This window comes from Sorex fumeus, unplaced genomic scaffold (assembly GCF_029834395.1).
Source record: "Sorex fumeus unplaced genomic scaffold, SorFum_2.1 ptg000007l, whole genome shotgun sequence".
Lineage (NCBI taxonomy): Eukaryota > Metazoa > Chordata > Mammalia > Eulipotyphla > Soricidae > Sorex > Sorex fumeus.
Genome location: NW_026606064.1, coordinates 5365279 through 5386798, shown reverse-complemented (window position 1 = coordinate 5386798; position 21520 = coordinate 5365279). Strand labels below are relative to the sequence as shown.

At 37.1% G+C, this 21520-nt stretch overlaps 1 protein-coding gene and 1 pseudogene across 1 annotated transcript; both read left to right on the top strand.

Annotated features, from left to right (window-relative positions):
* The first annotated feature begins 9641 nt into the window (after positions 1 to 9641).
* Positions 9642 to 10587, top strand: LOC130042524 (olfactory receptor 5D13-like; annotated as a pseudogene).
* Positions 10588 to 18645: 8058 nt separating this feature from the next.
* LOC130042513 (olfactory receptor 5D13-like) lies at positions 18646 to 20182 on the top strand. The gene is made up of 2 exons (XM_056134700.1): positions 18646 to 18653; positions 19240 to 20182. The coding sequence occupies exons 1-2, from the start codon at positions 18646 to 18648 to the stop codon at positions 20180 to 20182; spliced, it is 951 nt and encodes a 316-aa protein (XP_055990675.1).
* Positions 20183 to 21520: the final 1338 nt, after the last annotated feature.

Below are 21520 nucleotides of genomic sequence, written 5' to 3'. Positions count from 1 at the left end.
CGAGACAAGAAGGCATTGATCACATCATGCCATTTTCGACACTGGAGAAAAACTGTTCCTTGGAACATGCGATAGTAGAGTCATTGGTGGTGTCAGTGTCCTTGTCAACACAAACTTGGCCATGAGCATTGATTCGTTTGAATGCCTAACAACCCAAATCAGATGCTTACATTTGAGTAGATGTAGATTATTGCCAATCCTTTCTATCTTTGTCATATATGCACCAATATCCAACTACGATGAAAAAGAAATTGTGAAGTTCTACAGGGAACTGGAGAAGTTCTATAAAGAAGACTACACCTTCTAGAAGGTCATTGTCAGTGATTTTTATGCCAAGATAGGACTGAGAAGGTCGCCCAAAGAACTCCACATCAGAACCCAGGGCCTAAATTGGAAAAAACAGGGTGAGAGACTGTCTGAGTTCAACATGTTGACCCAGACCATCCATGGGAACTCACAGTTCCAGAAGGCCGAGTCTAAGCGATGGACATGGAAGTCTCCCAGTGGAGAATTCCACAATGAAATTGACCACATCACATTCAATTGATGGTTTTGCCTGATCGATGTTGCTATTGCCCCAAAATTCAAAACGGGATTGGACCACCGTCTCCTTCATGCAAATTCTAATTGAGAAAGGGCTGCAAAGTTTAAGAAGAGAACTCCCAGAACAACCACCAACCGGGAGCTCTCTGGCACTATTGCAGAAATGTGGGAAGATGCGGTACTTGACAGTATTGATGAGGAATACTATCAACTGCTTCAGAACCTCCATGATAGTTCAAGAAATGCAAAGAGACAAAAAGCCACGAAAAGACACCTGTCTTCAGAAACTTTCAAGCTCATTCACCAACGTGGTGTGACGTGAGCCTCAGGCAATCACAAGGTAACATCCGAGCTTGCAAAGCTGTGCAGAGAAGCCATAAAAGAAAGCTTCAAGGAGAGAAGAGCAGCAGTGTTGGCCGATGCGGCAGAAGCCAAGAAAAATATTCACAACACTCCTGTCCTTCGCCAACTATAAGACCAAGATGATTGCCCTCCTACATCCTGATGGATCTATCAGATCTTCCAGAAGGGCAATGGAAAATGTTATCTATGACTTCTACTCACATTTCTTCGATAGCCACGTCCTCATGCCCACATAAAAATTGTGCAGGATGGATATATCTTTCCCAGCATTCTGCCTTCTAAAATCTGACATGCCATTTCGTCAGTAAAGAAGTGTATGGCACTCCAGAAAAGATCAGACCAGAACACTGAGTACTGCCGCTAGTACTCATCAATCCTCTGGCTCCACTCTTCACACATTACCTGTATGCATGCAAGGTTCCTTCCCAGTGGAAAACCAGCAGGGCCATTCTGCTGTACAAGATGGGAGACATCCATGAAGTTGGCAACTATCACCCAATCTGCCTGTTGTCTGTTGTCTACAAGTTTTTCACCTGAGTCATCCTGAGTAGAATTGACAGAACAGTAGACCAAGGACAACCATGCAAGCAATCCAGGTTCTGAAAAGGATTCAGCATGACTGACCATATCCACACGGTGACCAACGTCATTGAGTTTTCGCAAGAGTTCAAGATGCCACTCTGTCTAATGTTCGCTGATTTAAAGGCCTTTGATTCTGTTGAGACTGAAGTGGTCATCGAAACCCTAGCCAAACAGGGTCTTCAAACTCAGTACATCAGGATCCTCTGTGAGCTGTATTATGGATTTACCACCAGGATCTCATCATTCTACAAAGGAAGTGATAAGGTAAAGAGAGGGGTTCAACAGGGTGATACCATTTCACTGAAACTCTTCAGTGCCACCCTTGACGACTGGAATGGGAAGGAATGGGAGTGAAGGGAGATGGTCAGCAACTACACCACCTCCGTTTTTTGATGACATCATTCTAATAACACCAAACATTAGCCAAGAGATATGAATGGTGGGTCGATTTTCACCATGAGTATGGAAAGGTTGGACTGCAGCTGAATCTCACCAAGACAAAGTTCATGAGAAACGGATTAGTTCCTAATGTTCCATTTGCTCTCAATGGAACAAATATCTCTGAATTCAGCTGTTATGTGTACCTGGGTCAAGAACTCAACATGACAAATGACTTGGTGCCAGAACTTCACAGGAGGAAGAGAGTGGCATGGAACACCTTCAAGAGCATTGAAGAATTTGTTCAGAGGACGAAGAACCTCCAGCTCTGGGCATGTCTTTTCGATTCCTTCATCTTCCTGCCCTAATATACTCCTCAGAGACAGGGCCCCTATGAAAACAGGATAAGAATGCTATTCAGGTCTCCCAAAGAGGAATCAAAAGAGCTATGCTTGGAGTATCACACTTCACTCAAATGAGAGAAAGAATCCAGAGTTGCAACCTTCATTGATGGTCAAGAATCAGGAACGCTGTCTCATTTACCAAGGTGTTGAAAATCAGATGGGCCGGACACATAATGCAATTTAGAGAAGGCAGCTGGACTAGAGTTGTTACTGACTGGATTCCACGGGACATCAAAAGAACGCCTGACTGCCCACATACTAAATGGTCAGACTTCTTCGTCAAAACCCTGAACCAATGGTTTGATGCTCTTTCTGTTCCTGGAGTGAGCAGACGCCATTGGGCTACACTAGCACGCAACAGGGATGATTGGAAACATTACTGGCTCCCGTTCAAGCAAATCTATGAGCAACAGGATGACATGTGACAGGATCTATATGTGTGTGTGTGTGTGTGTGTGTGTGTGTTTATATATATACATACACACAAGCCTAAACCTTTAACTACATGTTAGTGATATCCGAATGTCTTCTATTGAAGGGCTTAATGGTCCCAGGGTGAAACACAACAATCTTTCTTCATGCTCTTTCCTCTAAGGAAACTTTTTTTGTAGCATTGTCAGTGGTTTTTCATAACAATCAATGCAAAATATAAATAGGTTTTGCTTTGGGGTAGGGGTTGTATTTTGGTAAGGAAACTTCCAAAATATGGTTGTAGGAAGATGTAATGATGATATTAAATGTAATAAAATATTATGAACTGCTTTATGAATTTTTAAAAAATTGAATAAATAAAATAAAAATTTTGTTTCTCTTCCTATATTTAATAAGACAATAATTATTGGAAATCACATTATAAAAGAAACTAATGTTCACCCAATAATCTATAAAATTTTTGAATCTTATTTAACTAATAAACTTGTATTTTGTATGTTATCAAAATGTTATGCAGAAGCCAAATCATATTTACCTTTTTTTATCTTTCTTTTCTGGATGGAAGTCTTATACCCAGTAGTGCTCAGGTCTTACTCCTGGCTCTGTGCTCAGGGATCACTCCTGGAATAGTTCTCTGAGTAACAAATGTGGTGTCTGGAATTGAACCAAAATGAACCACACACAAGGTCAAGACCATTTTCTCTTTGTTCTGTCTCTATATCTATACTTTCTTTTGATAAATAAAACCTGATCTGAATAGTCAGGTCTATTAATTTATGTATTTCTAATGGTGGTTTTCATTATCTCTCCATAAAATTTAGTAGTTCAAACTGAGGTTTCTGATCTACATGCCCTGAAAGAAGAACATTATTAATTTTTAATTGCACAAACGTTTGCTGGCATCTGTTGTTAGAAATTTAGAAATTCTGTGCTATGACGTGATGGTTGATGTTTTAATGTAAACATTCAAAGAAAGTCAAGATAGGCTCTGAAATTTTTAGCATAAAATTATTCAATTTTGAATAAATTAGAGATCATGCCCAGTAGTTGAATTTTCATATGTTTCTTTTTACACTAATTTGAAAACAAAAATTTAATGGTTTAACTTTTATAATGAGATTGTGCCTTATCATTAGTGTATGCTCAAGATAATTAAAAAATCAGGGAGAACCTTTTTTCATCTAATGGTTTATTTGTAATCATGGGCAACACTACTTCAATAATATTCTCCAGAGTGAACATCCCCAAGGCCTTATTTGTACATAAACTTAATACAGTGTGGTATTAGACTCAATATTATTTTATTTTATTTTTTTAAATTTTTATTAGTGAGACACCATGAGCAGACTCAATTTTAGATTTCCTTCTTCTGTGAATATCTCTGTGGTTATCTTTTAATCAGTGAAAGGCAAATTCATTTTCCTTTATATATGTTAATATATAATTTCCTAATAACATTTTAAAGTTTACTATTACCTCTCAGCTCAGCGCCCCATGCGCAAGGCAGAGCCCCTGCCCGCCGTACTACCTGCCCGCCGCTGCCTCTGCAACCACAGGATAAACAAGCTCATTGAGGTTTCTCAGGAGTTCAAGATGCCACTCTGTCTAATGTTCATTGATATAAAGAAGTCCTTTGATTCTGTTGAGACAGAAGGCAGTCATCGAAGCCCTAGTGTATCAGGGCATTCAAACTCAATACATCAGGATCCTCCATGAGCTGTATTATGGATTTACTACCAGGATCTCACCATTCTACAAAGAAGTGATCATCCATGTCAAGAGAGGGGTTCGGCAGGGTGATAGTATTTCACCGATACTATTCAGTGCCACCCTCGAGAACTTCATGTGATGACTGAAATGGGAAGGAATGGGAGTGAAGATAGATGGTTGGCAACTACACCACCTCTGCTTTGCTTATGACATCGTTCTAATAACACCAAACATTAGCCAAGCTGCGCAAATGCTGGCTGACTTCGACCATGAGTGTGGAAAGGTCGGACTACAGCTGAATCTCACAAAGACAATGTTTACGAGAAACAGCCTCGTTCCTGACGCTCCATTCACTCTCAATGGAACGACCATCTCTGAATGCAACAGTTATGTGTACCTAGGTCAAGAACTCAACATGATGAATGACCTGGCATCTGAGTTGCACAGGACGAAGAGAGCAGCTTGGAATGCTTTCAAGAGCATCGAAGAAATAGCTAAGAGGACAAAGAACCTCTGGCTCCAGGCACATCTCTTTGATTCCACTGTTCTTCTTGCATTAACATATGCCTCAGAGACCTGGGCCCTACGCAAACAGGATGAGAAATCAAAAGAGCTAATCTTGGAATTTCACGTTTCACTCAAATGAGAGAAATAATCTGGTGTTCTGACCTCCATCGACAATCAAGAATCAGGGATACTGTCTCGTTGGCTAAGATGTCAAAAGTCAGATGGGCTGGACACGTAATGAGATTTGGAGACGACCACTGGACTAGAGCCATTACCGACTGGATTCCACAGGACGTCAAAAGACCGCATGGCTGCCCACCTACCAGATGGTCAGACTTCTGCATCAAGATCCTGAACGATTGGTTTGAGGCTCTTTGTGTTCCTAGAACGAACAGATGCCATTGGGCTATACTAGCACGTGGCAGGGACAAATGCAGACGTTACCCGCTCGAGCAAATCTATGATTAAACGGAAGTCAAGTGATCAAGTGACTATTATCTCACAAAGAAGCTAAATGGTCAGCAGTATTACCAAAGTCAATAATTTTAGCTAAGAATTTTCCATAAATGAATAAGTCAAATTATCCTGAAGTTAGATAAGTAAAAGTAAAGGCCCTCCCGTTGTTCATCGATTTGCTTGAGCGGGCCCAGTAACATCTCCATTGGAGACTTTGTTGTTACTGTGTCTGGCATATCAAATACGTCACGGGGAGCTTGCCAGGCTCTGCTGTGTGGGCGAGATACTCTCGGTAGCTTGCCAGGCTCTCCGAGAGGGGTGGAGGAATCGAACTCGGGTCAGCCATGTTGGCTGCGTGCAAGGTAAACGCCCTACCTCTGTGCTATCGCTCCAATTTTATTATAGTCACTTAAGAAGGATATCATGTTCCAGCAAACTTTGAAAAACTCATATAACTATGCTCTCTCATCCCTACTTAGTTCCGTTTGCTGGAAATATTTGATTCCCGATCTTACAACATGTTCATATGTAGCCTCTGCATTTTCTTCTACGAAGTCCAATTCACAAGTTGAAGGTATACTAGAGCATTCAGTGGTCAAAATACCTATTCAATACACTAGTATGTGAATATGAGTTTCATTACATAATAATATGTCTTTGGATTTATCTTGATTTTTCATAAATTCTACGGGTTTTGAATATAACTGAATGCTTTCAGGTTTTTCTTGATCACGTTATGCTAAATTGTCTATGGACAAAAATTATGTCATAATATTTGCTGTTCTGCAGAGTATTCCTCAGAATAATTATAGAACAAATAATCATTGATGATAAAAATGTACTTTACAAATTGTGGTTTCACAAATCACTATGTTTTGGGGTATACATTGTGCGTATGAGAGGAAAATAATGTGACAGACGTCACTGAAAATCTGAGAAAGGTGTTCATAGAAATTTATGATCTCATATAAGTGAGCACAGATATCAACTTCTGGAAGCTCAAGAGAAAACTGTGAACATTGACCTGATCTTCTGTACTTATATTAGAGTTATGTCATTTTTCTAGAGGTGGAGTGCAAGAACAGATATACCTGTGTAAGCAAGTGGAGGTCAGAATACTTGAACAAATTTCAACAATTGTATTTATCCTTAAGCTAATGATTTCCCTCTCAGTCTGTGACTGCTCAGATATTGCCACAATAATCCTATAGAATCAAATAGCCTTTTTGAAAAATACAAAAGTTCTATGGATATTGATAAAAATTTCATTAGTAAAGTTTTGGGTGCAATTGTGAATGCACTAAAAATTATATAATAATTGTGATAGAAGAACACAGGAAACTACCAAATAAAAGAATTAGAAAAGAGCAAGAAGTAAAGGGTAGGTATATATTGATGATGTAGTTATGTTTATGAGTCGAGTCCATAGTAGCTTTGCATGTTTTTCTGGGAAAAAAAGTCATAACTGAGTGGAAACTACTAGTGCTTAATTAAAGCTAGTAATTAATCCAATAATTTTGTAGCATTTTATGTGTAATGATCTTCCTCTTTTTCTTATTGCATCCAAGATTTCAGTAAGCAATCAAGAAGTAGCTTAGAGAATAATTGTATATAATGGTATAAAAATGCACTTGAGACTTTTTGACAGAAACAGGGAATTTACAAATTATAATATTGATCATTATTTTTTACCCTAGAGACATTATTTTAGGGTAATTTAGGGTTTCCAGTCCCAAGAGATTTCAGGATTGTTATTTGTTTTGTCTCTCTAAAGGTGTATGTATGTTTTCTGACTTAACAAGTTTATCTAGATACTTTTATGGTCATTTTCACTCAAACATAAAATTAAAATTCACTCATTTACATATTATTTAATTGGAGACTTGCACCCAATTCCAGTATGTCAAGTGGAAGACTTCCTTTAATAGTGAAACTCTTTGCGGACAACAGAAATCATAAAGATCTACTTAATTCTGACTCATTTTATATCGACATTTTATAGGAGTTTACTCATTAACTGCTCAGATCCATTAGAATGCTATCTGGAGCCAAATATATCCCCATTTCAGATACAGTTGCAAGACCATAGTTTTTTTTTCTGTACATTTGTCAAACTAGCTGTAGAGAATGAATTTGATTCTATACTGGTCTGCTAGAGTGTGGTCAAAACTCAAGAAGCACTTTGCATTCTGAAGTATAGTTTTTAATTTATGAATATAATGTAGAAATAATCAGATAGGCATTATCTCTGGGGAAAGGATTCAGAACTTCCACCCAGTTTTACTATCTTGGAGGATACTTTCTTAATGATCATCCTTGTTATATTCTATGAAGGTCACATAGAGCACTTATCATTAAACCTGAAGTACGTAGTCAACCTTCATTTCTTCTTCCCTCTAAGGGAGAACAAGTTTCCACTGACAATTCTGATCCTCTGATCTCAGTACTGGTTTCCTTGGTAAGATTCAAAGTCACTCAATAAACTTGAACTATTCTTGTTAGTGTTTACCATTAGGGGAACCACAGTCTTTATGAATAATCAAGATAAATTTAGAAATATATTTATTGTGTAGTGTCACATTAACATATTTATGTATTTTACAGATATTTTGATCATTGAACACACACTATATTCTAGTATACCTTTGTTTTGTAATTGGACTTTGCAGAAGAAAACAGAAATCTGGAATTGTAAATGAGAACAAATAAGTGATATAGGTATTATTATTATTACTGTGTATGAAAATGCCATATTGGTAAGATCATACTCATTGGTAGTGTTGCAATTAATAAAGAGTTATTGCCATGTGGAATGAGTCATGTAGAGATAATGTGAATGAAGCAACAAAGAAGTCAAGAGTATACCAAATGAAAGTCATATATAATTATGTTTGTTTGAAATCTACTCTGTAAAGCAAAACAAAAAAGAATTTATATTTTTTTTAAAAAATCACAATAAATACCTCAGGAATCTGTTTCCCACCTTAATTAAGTTAGAAGAAGTTATGTTGAACATTTAATGGTGCAGTGGTACTAGTCTCCAGCAAATTAAATATTAAACATATAATCACTGTCACTGTCACTATCCTCCTGTTGCTCATCAACTTTGCTCGAGTGGGCACAATAACATTTTGAAACTTGTTACTGTGTTTGGCATATCGAATACATCACGAGTAGCTTGCCAGACTGCTGTGCGGGTAAGATGCTCTCAGTAGCTTGCCTGGCTCACCGAGAGGGGCGGAGGATTCAAACTCAGGTTGGCCATGTTGGCTGCATGTAAGGCAAATGCCCTACCCACTGTACTATGGCTCCAGCCCGGGCATGTTATAATTAAGCTTATTTATAACACATAACCAATATTACATACATAATACTGTTCATAAACTATATATAAAATACTTTTATATGTATAAGTGCAATATTGTACTGCTTATATTAAGATATTTATATAAACTGTTTTTATATGGCATATAAACAGTATTGGGCTGGAGCGATAGCACAGCGGGTAGGGCGTCTGCCTTGCACGCAGCCAACATGGCCGACCCGAGTTTGATTCCTCCGCCCCTCTCAGAGAGCCCGGCAAGCTACAGAGAGTATTCGATATGCCAGACACAGTAACAACAAAGTCTCCAATGGAGACGTTACTGGGCCTGCTCGAGCAAATTGATGATCAACAGGAGGGCCTTTACTTTTTACTTTACTTTATAAACAGTATTACAATATACTGATAAAGGACATTATTTGTAATTTAATCATTAACTTAAAAGTTATTATTCCCATGATAACTCTTCTAAGCAGAACTATAAAGATAAAATAAAAAAATAACATGGTTTTTTCAAGAAAGAAAATTTAGATATAGATATACTAACTCTTAAAAAACAAATTTAGATAAACTTTGTGCCACTGTTTCCAAGTGGAAGTAGTCAGAGTTAAATTTTTGAGGCTGCACAGATATTGTCAAAAGTGTGTGCCTTATCTTCAATTCAAGATTTTTACCACACACAGATACAAAATTTTGATTGTCTGTTATTGATTAAAAAAAAGTGTCTCTGAAAATCCTGTGGTGGATCATTTTAAATATTGTTGATAAGACTTACCTATGCCTTTTCTCAAATTTCTTTTAAATTGATCTTTTTATAGAAAGTCCCAATATTTTATAATTGTGATTGTAGAAGATTATAGTTTTTAGACAAGATATTCCCTATACACAAATATCTTTAAATCACTACTCACCAATCTTTCCTCATCTTAACATACTTATTCTGGATGTTGTTATGTGTCAGTTTTCCAAATAAATTTGGCTCTGTTATTTACAGGATCTCAGAAAACCAGAGTGCTGAAGCCACATTCATTCTTTTGGGATTTTCAGAATATCCTGTAATCCAGATGCCTCTGTTCCTGATATTCTTAATAATTTACATCATCAATGTAGTAGGGAGCCTGGGTATGATCTTGGTGATCAAGATCAATTCCAAACTCCATATCCCAATGTACTATTTCCTCAGCCACTTATCTTTTGTTGATTTCTGTTACTCTATGGTCGTTATGCCAAAATTACTAGAAAACTTGGTTGTGGAAGACAAAAACCATCATGTTTGCAGAATGTCTCACTCAATTCTTCTTTCATTGTTGCCTTTTGGTTATAGAAGTGTTCTTGTTGGCTGTGATGGCCTATGACCGATTTGTGGCCATTTGTAAACTTCTACAGTACATGACTGTGATGTCCCATAAGCTTTGTGCCATGTTGGTGGATGCATAATACTCTTGGAGTATAGTTTGTTCCACCACTCTTTGCTACTTTCTACTGGATTCATCATACAGAGGAAAGAATGTCATAAACAACTTTTTTTGTGAACATACTGCCATTATCTCTGTCTCTTATTCTGACCCCTACATAAATCACTTGCTCCTCAAAGTCCCTCCTAACTTCAATGAAGTGAGGATCCTGATCATAGTTCTTACTTCCTATGCTTTCATTTTTATCACAGTCATGAAGATGCCTTCTACAGCAGGGAGAAAGAAAACCTTCACCACGTGTGCCTCCCACCTCACTGCTGTTACCATCTTCCATGGGACCCTCCTGTTTCTCTACTGTGTTCCTAACTCCAAAAATTCATGGCTAATATTAAAGGTGGGCTGTGTCTTTTACACAGTGTTTATTCCCATGCTCAACCCACTTATCTATTGTCTTAGAAATAAAGATGTGAAATAACAGGAAATTTTTTGTATTAAATTATAAGGTGATAAAATATAATGCAAAATATACAATACTTTCTCTAAAAAGTGTTTTAGTTATTAGATATCAAAATTGCCTTGAATATTGTAATTACTTAGGTTACATTCCAATCCATGTCCACTTTAATGTTTAGTAATATAAGTTTAAAAATTTTTAGTTTCATTCAAGTTCTGGAATCATCCACATTTCAACTTAGGGTGTGCAATTCTTTTATTTTGCTCTATATATTTCCCATTTTCCCTGTCGTTTTCTCCTAATACGTTCTCTATATGACTATTTTTTATTTAATAAAATGACATTATTCATATGAGTAATGATAAAGTTCATAATTACTAAAATAAGATCATAATGGAAATTTGCAACAAGAATTTTTCTGTTAACATCTATCTCCATGTGATATGTGATCACAATTTTATTCAATATATTTGTAATAAATTTATATGTATTTCATATATAATATAAACAGTGCTTCTTATAATGAAAAATTTTATTCATTGGCTGGAGCAATAGCACAGCGGTAGTGCATTTGCCTTGTGTGCAGCCAGCCCTGCCGAGCTGGGTTCGATTCCTCTGCTCCTCTTGGAGAGCCTGGCAAGCTACTGAGAGTATCTCGGCCACTCAGCAAAACTTTCAATATGCCAAACACAGTAACAACAATTCTCAAAATGGAGATGTTACTGGGCCCGTTCTAGCAAATCGATGAATAACGGGAGGAAGTGTGACCAATATAAAAAATAGACAATGTAAAATTTTGATTGTAATATTATAAATTTCACAAAATTAGGTAAAATTCTAAAAGAACCATCTTACATATTTTATATTGATTTATTCAAAGACTAAGAGCCAATAACCACGCAGAGAAATCTCACTTAGTTCTCTGATAAGTTATCAGAATATTATACAGAAAATTTATTATAATTAACTTTTCCAATAAAAATATTTTTATCATATATACCAGCATATATTTTAATTCATTTTTGGCATGCCAGTTTCTTATTTTAAAACTGAGTTGGATTTATCATTTGTAACCAAATTATGCTATACACAAAAAATGTCGAGAATTTTATATTCATTTTATTTTAATTATTGATCTATATGTATTATTACAGTCCTCCCATTGTTCATCGATTTTGCTCGAGCAGGCCCAGTAACATCTCCATCATGACACTTGTTACTGTGTTTGGCATATTGAATACATCACGGGGAGCTTGCCAGGCTTGCTGTGTGGATGAGATGTTCTCGGTAGCTTGCCGGGCTCTCCGAGAGGGGCAGAGGAATCAAACTCAGGCCGGCCATGTTGGCTGCATGCAAGGCAAATGCCCTACCGCTGTGCTATCGCTCCAGCCCTATTAGTTAATTTTTTAATTTGTTTTAATTAATATAAAACATATATTGATATGTTTTATATTAATTAATACTAATATTAAGAAGGATGAGCAAGGAGAGGCTGATAAAATCTCAGGGCTGAACTAGGCTGCCAAAGGGAGCCAACTGGGAGCTCTTTAGCACTATTGCAGCAATGTGGGAAGATGCCGTTGTTGACAACATTGATGAGGAATATGATCGACTGGTTCAGCACCTCCAGGACTGCACGAGGAATGCTGAGAGTGGGAAAGCCACAAACAGACAGCCTGTCTATGGAAGCTCTCAAGCTCATTCACCCACGTGGTTTGGTGTGTGCCTCAGGCAATCACAAGCCAACATCCGAGCTCACAGATCTGTGCAAAGAAACCATATAGGAAGACCTAAAAGAGAGAAGAGCAGCAGTGTTGGCCAATGTGGCAGAAGCTGGGGAAAGTATTTGCAATGCTTATCCATCCTTCGCCAACTAGAAGATTAAGATGACTGCTCTCCCTGATGGATCTATCACATCTTCCAGAAGGAAATGGAGAAGACTAACTATGACTTTTATCTGGATCTCTTTGATAGCCACGTCTATTTGACCATATACCAAATTCTGCAAGATAGATATGTAGCTCCCAAAGTTCTCCCTTCCGAAATCCAACAAGCCATTTCATCACTAAAGAAGCGCACAACACCTGGTTCAGACAAGATCAGACCCAAACATCTGAAGAATCTACTGCCAGTACTCATCAACACACTGGCTTGGCTCTTCACACACTACCTGTCTGAATTCAAGGTTCCATCCCAATGGAAAACCTGCAGGATCATTCTGTTGTAGAAAGGAGACACCCACGACATTGGCAACTATCACCAGATATGCCTGTTGTCCATTATCTACAAGTTGTTCACTTGAGTCATCCTGAATAGAATAGGCAGAACAGTAGATGAAAGACAACCATGCAAGCAAGCCGGATTATGAAAAAGATTCAACATGATCGACCATATCCACATGGTCAACAAATTAACTGAGGTTTTGCAAGAGTTCAAGATGCCACTCTGTCAAACGTTTGTTGATTTAAAGAAAGCCTTTGATTCTGTTGAAACTGAAGCAGTCATTGAAGTCCTAGACAAAGAGGCCTCCAGGAGATTGGTGGGACATGAGACATGAGACTGAATTGGTAATCGAAGCCCAAGCCAAATAGGGCATTCAAACTCAATACATCAGAATCCTCCATAAGCTGTATTATAGATTCACTACCAGGATCTCACGGTTCTAAAGGGAAGTGATCATCCATGTCAAGAGAGCGGTTCTGCAGGGTGATACCATTTCACCAGAAGTCTTCAGTGCCACCCTCGAGAACATCATGCAATGACTGGAATGGGAAGGAATGGGAGTGAAGATAGACATTTGGCAACTACACCACCTTCTCTTCACTGATGACATAGTTCTAATAACACCAAACACTTAGCCAAGCGGCACAAATACTGGCCAACTTCGACTGTGAGTGTGGAAAGGTTGGACTGCAGCTGAATCTCACGAAGATAATATTTATGAGAAAGGGTCTCGTTCCTAACATTCTATTCAGTCTAAACAGAACAAACATCTCCAAATGCAACAGCTATGTGTACCTAGATTGAGAAATCAACATAATGAGTGACCTGGCACTTGAGTTGTGCAGGAAGAAGAGAGCAGCTTGGAATGCCTTCAAGAGCGTTGAAGAAATAGCTATGAGGATGAAGAACCTCCGGTTCCAGACACATCTCTTCAATTTCACTGTTCTTCCTGCATTAACATATGCCTTCAGAGACCTAGGCCCTATGAAAACAGGATGAGAATGCTCTTTGGGTCTCCCAAAGAGGAATCGAAGGAGCTGTGCTTGGAGTATCACACTTGACTCAAATTACAGAAAGAATCCGGATTTCCTGCCTCCGTCGATGGTAGAGAATCAGGGACACTTTCTTGTTTGCCAAGGCATTGAAAATCAGATGGTCTGGGACACGTAATGACATTTGGAGATGACAGCTGGACTGTCAGCTCTAGCCATTACTGACTTGATTCCACGGGACGTCAAAAGATCGCATGACTGCCCACCTATGAGATGGTCAGACTTTTTCGTCAAGAACCTGAGCAATTGGATTGAGGCTGTTCATGTTCCTAGAACTAGCAGACACCATTGGGCTACACTAGCATGCAGCAGGGACAAATGGAGGTGTTACTGGCGCCCGCTTGAGCAAATTGATTTGTAAATGGATGTCAAGTGATCAAGTGATCTTAGACATTACTATTTTATCAGATCTATTGAAAGGAATACTTAAGGCACTCAACATATCGTAAAAATCAAAAGAAAATATAACAAGCTTGCTCACAATATTGACGTCAAAACTTGTATTTTGCATTTTAAATTGTTTTTGTTTTTCCTCCTATATTTAATAACACAATAATTATTGGAATTCACATTTGGAATAAACTAATGTTCACCCAATAATCTATAAAAATGTTGAAACTTACATAACTAAAATATTTATATTTTGACTGCTCTCAAAGCATATTTACTTTCTTTATCTTTCTTATCTGGGTGGGAGTAGCATACCTTATTAGGTATTGTGTTTTTGGCTTACTCCTCGCTCTATGCTCAAGGACCACTTCTGGAAGTCTCTGAGAAACATATGTGCTGTCAAAAATTGAACCAAGGTCAGTCACATGCAAAGTCAAGGCCTTTACCCCTATACTGGCTCTCCAATGCTATACTAAAATTTTATAAATAAAACTTGACTTGAATAGAGTCATGCCTATTAACTTATGTATTTCTAATGGTGATTTTCATTTGCTCTCTACAAAATGTGTTGGTTAAAACTGAGATTATATGATCCACATAGCCTAAGAGAAGCACATTCTTATTTTTTAATTGCACAAAAGATTGCTGACACCTGTTGTAAGATATTTAAAAATTATATGCTATTTATGTGGTTGATGTTTCAATGTAAAAATTTTTAAAAAGTTGATATAGAGACTGAAAATTTGAGTATGCATTCAGTTAATTTTCTGAATAAATTAAAGATCATGCTCATGTGGTTGAATTTTCTTCTATATGTTTCTATTTTTAACAGGCATTTGAAAATAAAAGTTTAATGGATTAACTTTTATGGTTAATCATTAGTGATTGTTCATTAGTGAATGTTCAAGATAATTAAAAAATCAGGGAGGACCTTGTTTCATCTAATGGTCTATTTGTAATCATGGGCAACACTACTCCAATAATATTCTCCAGAGTGAACTTCCCCAAGGCCCTGTTTGTACATATATATAACACTGTGTGGTGTTAGACTCAACTTTAACATTTCCTTCTTTGTGAACATCTCTGTGGTTATATTTTAAATGAAAAAAACAAATTTATTTTAATTTATCTATTTAATATATAATTTCCTAATAATAATTAAAAATTTACTATTATCACATAAGGAAGCTAAATGATCATCAGGAATTACAAAGTCAAAATTTGCAAAGAACTTTCCATAAATGAATAAGTCAAATTATCCTGAAGTTAGGTAAGTACATTCAATTTTTAATATACACAGTTAAGAAAGATATCATATTCCCTCCCATGTTCCAGGAAACTTCGCAAAACTCAAATGACTATTATCTAACTCCCTCATCCCTACTTAGATCAGTTTACTGGAAATATTTGATTCCTGATCTACAATGTGCTCATATGTAGCCTCTGAAGTTTCTTCTACAAAGTCCAATCCACAAGAACAAGGTATACTAGGATACAGTGAGAATTCAGTGATCAAAATACCTATTTAATGCATTAGTATGTGAAAGTGTCTTTCACTACATAATAAATATATCTTTGGAATTATTGGATTATTCATAAAGTCTATGGCTTTTGAATATAACGGAATGTTTTCAGGTTTTACTGGATCACATTATGCAAAACTGTCAATGGACAAAAATTATGTCATACTATTAGCTGTAATGCATAGTAATGGCATGAATAATTATATACTGCAGAATAATTATAGAACAAAACATCATTGATAATAAAAATGTACTTTACAAATGATGGTTTCTCAAATGACTCATGATTCTGGGGGAACATGGTGGCTATGGAAGAAAAATAATATGACAGGTGTCACTGAAAATTTGAGAAAGGTGTTCATAGAAATTTATAATCTCATACAAGTGAACACAGTTATCAACTCATGAGCTCAAGAGAAAACTGTGAACATTGACCTGATCTTCTCTATTTATACCACATTTATGTCATTTTTCTAGAGGGGGAGTGAAAGAACAGATATACATGTGTAAACAAAGTGAAGGTCAGAATACTTAAACAAATTTCAACAATTGTAATTATTCTTAAGCCAATCACTTCCTTCTCAGTCCATGACTGCTCACATATTGTCACAATAATTCTACAAAATCAAATAGACTGTTTGAAAATTATACAAGAGATATGTATATGATAAAAATTTCATTCCTAAAGTTTTTGGGGGCAATTGGGAAAACAAACAACAAACGAACACTGTCCTCCCATTGTTCATCAATTTGCTCAAGCAGGTCCAGTAAGTAACATCTCCATTTTGAGGTTTGTTGTTACTGTGTATCGCATATTCAATACATCAGGGGTGCTTGCCAAGCTTTGCTGTGCGGGCAAGATACTCTCAGTAGCTTGCAAGGCTCTCCGAGAGGGGCAGAAGAATCAAACCCGGCTCGGCCGTGCTGGCTGCGTGCAAGGCAAATGCCCTACCGCTGTTTTGGAGAAAAGTCATAACTGATTCGAAATTACTGTAGCACTGTCCTCCCATTATTCATTGATTTGCTTGAGTGGGAACCAGTAACATCTCACAACAAATTGTAAGACTTCTTGTTACTGTTTTTTTTTTTTTTTGGCATATTGAATACGTCACAGGGAGATTGCCAGGCTTTGCCATTGGGCAAGATACTCTCGGTAGATTGCTAGGTTCTCCGAGACGGGTGGAGGAATAATCGAACCCGGGTCGGCTGTGTACAAGGTGAACACCCTACCTGCTGTGTTATCACTCCAGCTCAGTTTCCAGTGTGGAAACGACAGAGTGCTTAATTACAACCAGTAATAAAGCCAAAATTTTTTTATAGAATTTTCTATGCAATGATCTTTCTTTACTTCTTAATGTATCCAAGGTTTCAGTAAGCTATCAGGAAGTAGCTGAGAAAATAATTGTACAAAGTAGTGGAAAAATGCACTTGAGACACTTTGACAGAAACACAGGGAATTTACAAATTTTACTATTGATCATTATTTTTTACCCTAGAGATCTTATTTTAGGTTAATTCAAGTTTCTTCAGTCTCAAGAGATTTCAGGATTATTATTTCTTTCATATTGTGTCTATAATCAGACGAGAGATTATAGACACATCTATAATGTATTTCTTATTTAACAAGTTCACCTAGAACTTTATTGTTATTTTTACTTAAGTGTATAATTAGAAATCATTATAATCATTATAATTCATTCACTTACTCTTTCTTTGGGGTATTGAATGCAAATCCAGTATGTTGGAAAAAAATTTTCCATAATAACACAGCTCTTTGAAGACAGCAGGAATCACACAGTTCTACTTAATTCTGTCACATTTTATATGAAAAATTTATAGGATTTTACTCATTAACTGTTCATATCCATTGAGCTGCTCTCTGGAGCCATATACATCCCAATGACAGATATCAATTACAAGACCACAGTTTTATCTGTACTTTTGTTAAACTGGCTATAGAGAAGAGGTTGTAAGTAATGCCTTTTTGGTCTACATTGATTGGCTGGAGAGTGTTCAAAACTCAAGAAGCAGTTTTAATTCTGGGGTATATTTTTTAATTAATGGACATAAAGTAGAATGGTCAGATGGGAGTTATGAAAAAGGAAAGCATTTACTTCCACATATTCTTTTGGTGCATCCCTCACTTAACTGGAGGATACTTTGCCAATGTTCATCATTGTAGCCTTTTGTGAAGGTTTCTTATGAAGACATAGATGATTAGTCATTAAACGGGAAGTGTATAGTCAACTTTCATTTCTTCATCCCTCTCAGGGAGAGCAAGTTTCCACTGACATCTCCGATCCTCCAATCTTGGTGCTGGTCCCCTTGGTAGCATTCAAAGTCATTCTATAAACTTAAACTATTCTTGGTTGTGCTTGCCTTTTAGAGAACCCATGGACTTTATGTATAATTGAGATAAATTAAAAGATATATTTATTATGTGGTGAAAATCACATTCATATATTTATGTGTTGAAAAAGTATTTTGATTATTGAATGCTCACTATATTCTAGTATACCTTCTTCTTGTGAATTGGATTTGCAGAAGAAAACAAAACGTATGGTAAATGAAAACAAATAAGTAAAGTAAGTATGATTGTGGCTGTGATGAAAATTGGAGAGAACATAACCATTGATTATGTTATAATTAACAAAGCATCATGACCATGAGGAATGGGCCAAGCTGAGGTAATATGAACAAAGCAATAAAGAAGTCAAAAATATGACATATGAAAGTGATGTAATCTATGTTTGTTTGAAACCTACACTGCAAGCAAAACAAACACAACTGATATATTTTTTTTAAATCACAATAAATACCTCAGGAATCTGTTTCCCATTGTAATTAAGTTAGAGTTAGGCTATATAAATAGTATTACAATATACTGATAAATGGCATTGTTTGTAATTTTATTTTTAGATTAAAAGTTATTATTGACAAGAATAATTCTACTAAGCAGAAATATTAAGATACAATTAAAAATAACCTATGGCTTCTTTGGGAAAGAAAATTTAGATATAGATATATGAACTCTTAAAAAACAAACTTAGATAAACTTTAGGACACTGTTTAATTTTCAAGTGTAAGTAGTCATAGTTAAACCAGCGTGGCTGTGCAAAATTGTCAAAAGTGTGTACCTTATCTTCAATTCAAAATTTTTAACCACACATAGATACATAAGTTTTGATTGCTTGTTCTTGGTAAAATAAGTATCTATGCAAATCCTGTGGTGGATCATTTTAAATACACATTGATAAGTTCTACCTGTGTTATTTTCTCAAATTTCTTTTAAATTGATCTTTTCATAGAAAGTCCCCTGATACTTTAAAATTCTGATTGTAGTAGAATATAGTTTTTAGGCAAGATATATATGAACACAGATATCTTTATATCATTACTCACAAATTTTTCCTTATTTTAACTAATGTTTTGTGGATGATGCTGTGTGTCTGTTTACTCAAAAAACTTGCTTTTGTTTTTTACAGGATCCCAGAAAACCAGAGTGCTGAAGCCACTTTCATTCTCCTGGGATTTTCAGAATATCCTGTAATCCAGATGCCTCTATTCCTATTATTCTTAATAATTTACATTATCACTGTTGTAGGAAACCTGGGTATGATCTTGGTGATCAAGATCAATCCCAAACTTCATATCCCAATGTACTATTTCCTCAGCCACTTATCTTTTGTTGATTTCTGTTACTCTACAGTCGTAACACCCAAACTACTTGAAAACTTGGTTGTTGAAGACAGAACCATCACGTTTGCAGAATGTGTCACTCAATTCTTCTTTCAATGTTCCCTTGTGGTAACAGAATCATACATGTTGGCTGTGATGGCTTATGACCGATTTGTGGCTGTTTGTAAACCTCTACAGTACACAACTGTGATGTCCCATAAGCTTTGTGCCATGTTTGTGGGTGCATCATACTCTTGGGGTTTAGTTTGTTCCATCACTCTTAGCTACTTTCTACTGGATTCAACATACAGAGGAAAGAATGTCATAAACAACTTTCTTTGTGAACACGCTGCCATTGCCTCTGTCTCTTATTCTGACCCCTACATGAGTCACCTGCTCCTCAATGTCCTTGCTACCTTCAATGAAATAAGCACTCTGATCGTCATTCTTACTTCCTATGCTTTCATTTTTATCACAGTTATGAAGATGCCTTCTACAGGGGGGAGGAAGAAAGCCTTCTCCACTTGTGCCTCCCATCTCACCGCTATTACTGTCTTCCATGGGACCATCCTCTTTCTCTACTGTGTTCCTAACTCCAAAAATTCATGGCTGATGGTCAAGGTGGGCTCTGTGTTTTATACAGTGGTTATCCCCATGCTCAACCCACTGATCTACAGTCTTAGAAACAAAGATGTGAAAGAAACAGTTCGGAAATTATTTTGTGTTAAATTATATGGTGATAAAATATAGAGCTAGATATGGAATTACTTTTTCTAGAAAGTATTGGTTGTAGTTATTATATGTCAAAATTGACTAGAATATTGTAATTATTTAAATGACATTCTAATAGCTGTCCATTTTAATGTCTACTAATGTAAGCTATCCTGCCTGGAGTGATAGCACAGCTGTAGGGCGTTCGCCTTACAAGCGGCCAACATGGCCGACCCAAGTTTGATTCCTCCGCCCCTCTCGGAGAGCCCGGCAAACTACCAAGAGTATTCGATATGCCAAACACAGTAACAACAAAGTCTCCACTGGAGACATTACTGGGTCCACTCAAGCAAATCGACGATCAATGGGAGGGCCTTTTTTAATGTAAGTTTAAAATATTTCAAGTTTGTCATCCTCTTTGCTTATGACATTGTTTTAATAACACCAAACATCAGCCAAGCGGCACAAATGCTGGCCGACTTTGACCGTGAGTGTGGAAAGGTAGGACTACAGCTGAATCTTACGAAGACAATGTTTATGAGAAACAGCCTCGTTCCTGATGCCCCATTCGCTCTCAACGGAATGACCATCTCCGAATGCAACAGCTATGTGTACCTAGGTCGAGAAGTCAACATGACAAATGACCTGGCACGCGAGCTGCGCAGGAGGAAGAGAGCAGCTTGGAATGCCTTCAAGAGTGTCGAAGAAATAGCGAAGAGGATGAAGAACCTTCGTCTCTGGGCACATCTCTTTGATTCCACTCTTCTTCCTGCATTAACATATGCTTCAGAGACCTGGGCCCTATGCAAACAGGATGAGAATGCTATTCAGGTCTCCCAAAGAAGAATAGAAAGAGCTATGCTTGGAATATTACGGTTCACTCAAATGAGAAAAAAAATCCGGAGTTCCGACATCCGTCGACGATCAAGAATCAGGGACGCTGTCTCATTTGCCAAGGTGTCAAAAATCAGATGGTCTGGTCACGTAATGAGATTTAAAGACGACCGCTGGACTAGAGCTGTTACTGACTGGATTCCACGGGATGTCAAAAGACTGGGTGGCCGCCCACCTACCAGATGGTCAGACTTCTTCGTGAAGATCATGAACGATCGGTTTGAGACTCTTCATGATCCCAGAGCGAACAGATGCCATTGGGCTACACTAGCACGCGACAGGGACAAATGGAGACGTTACTGGCACCCGCTCGAGCAAATCGATGACTAACGGGATGTTAAGTGATTCAGTGATTAAGTTTGTTCAAATTCTGGAATCATTGAAATGTCAGTTGAGGCTGTGCAATTCTTTTACTTTGCTCTATATGTTTCCCATTTTTCCCTCTATTTTCCTTCTAATATGCTTTAAGGACGATTTTTTAAT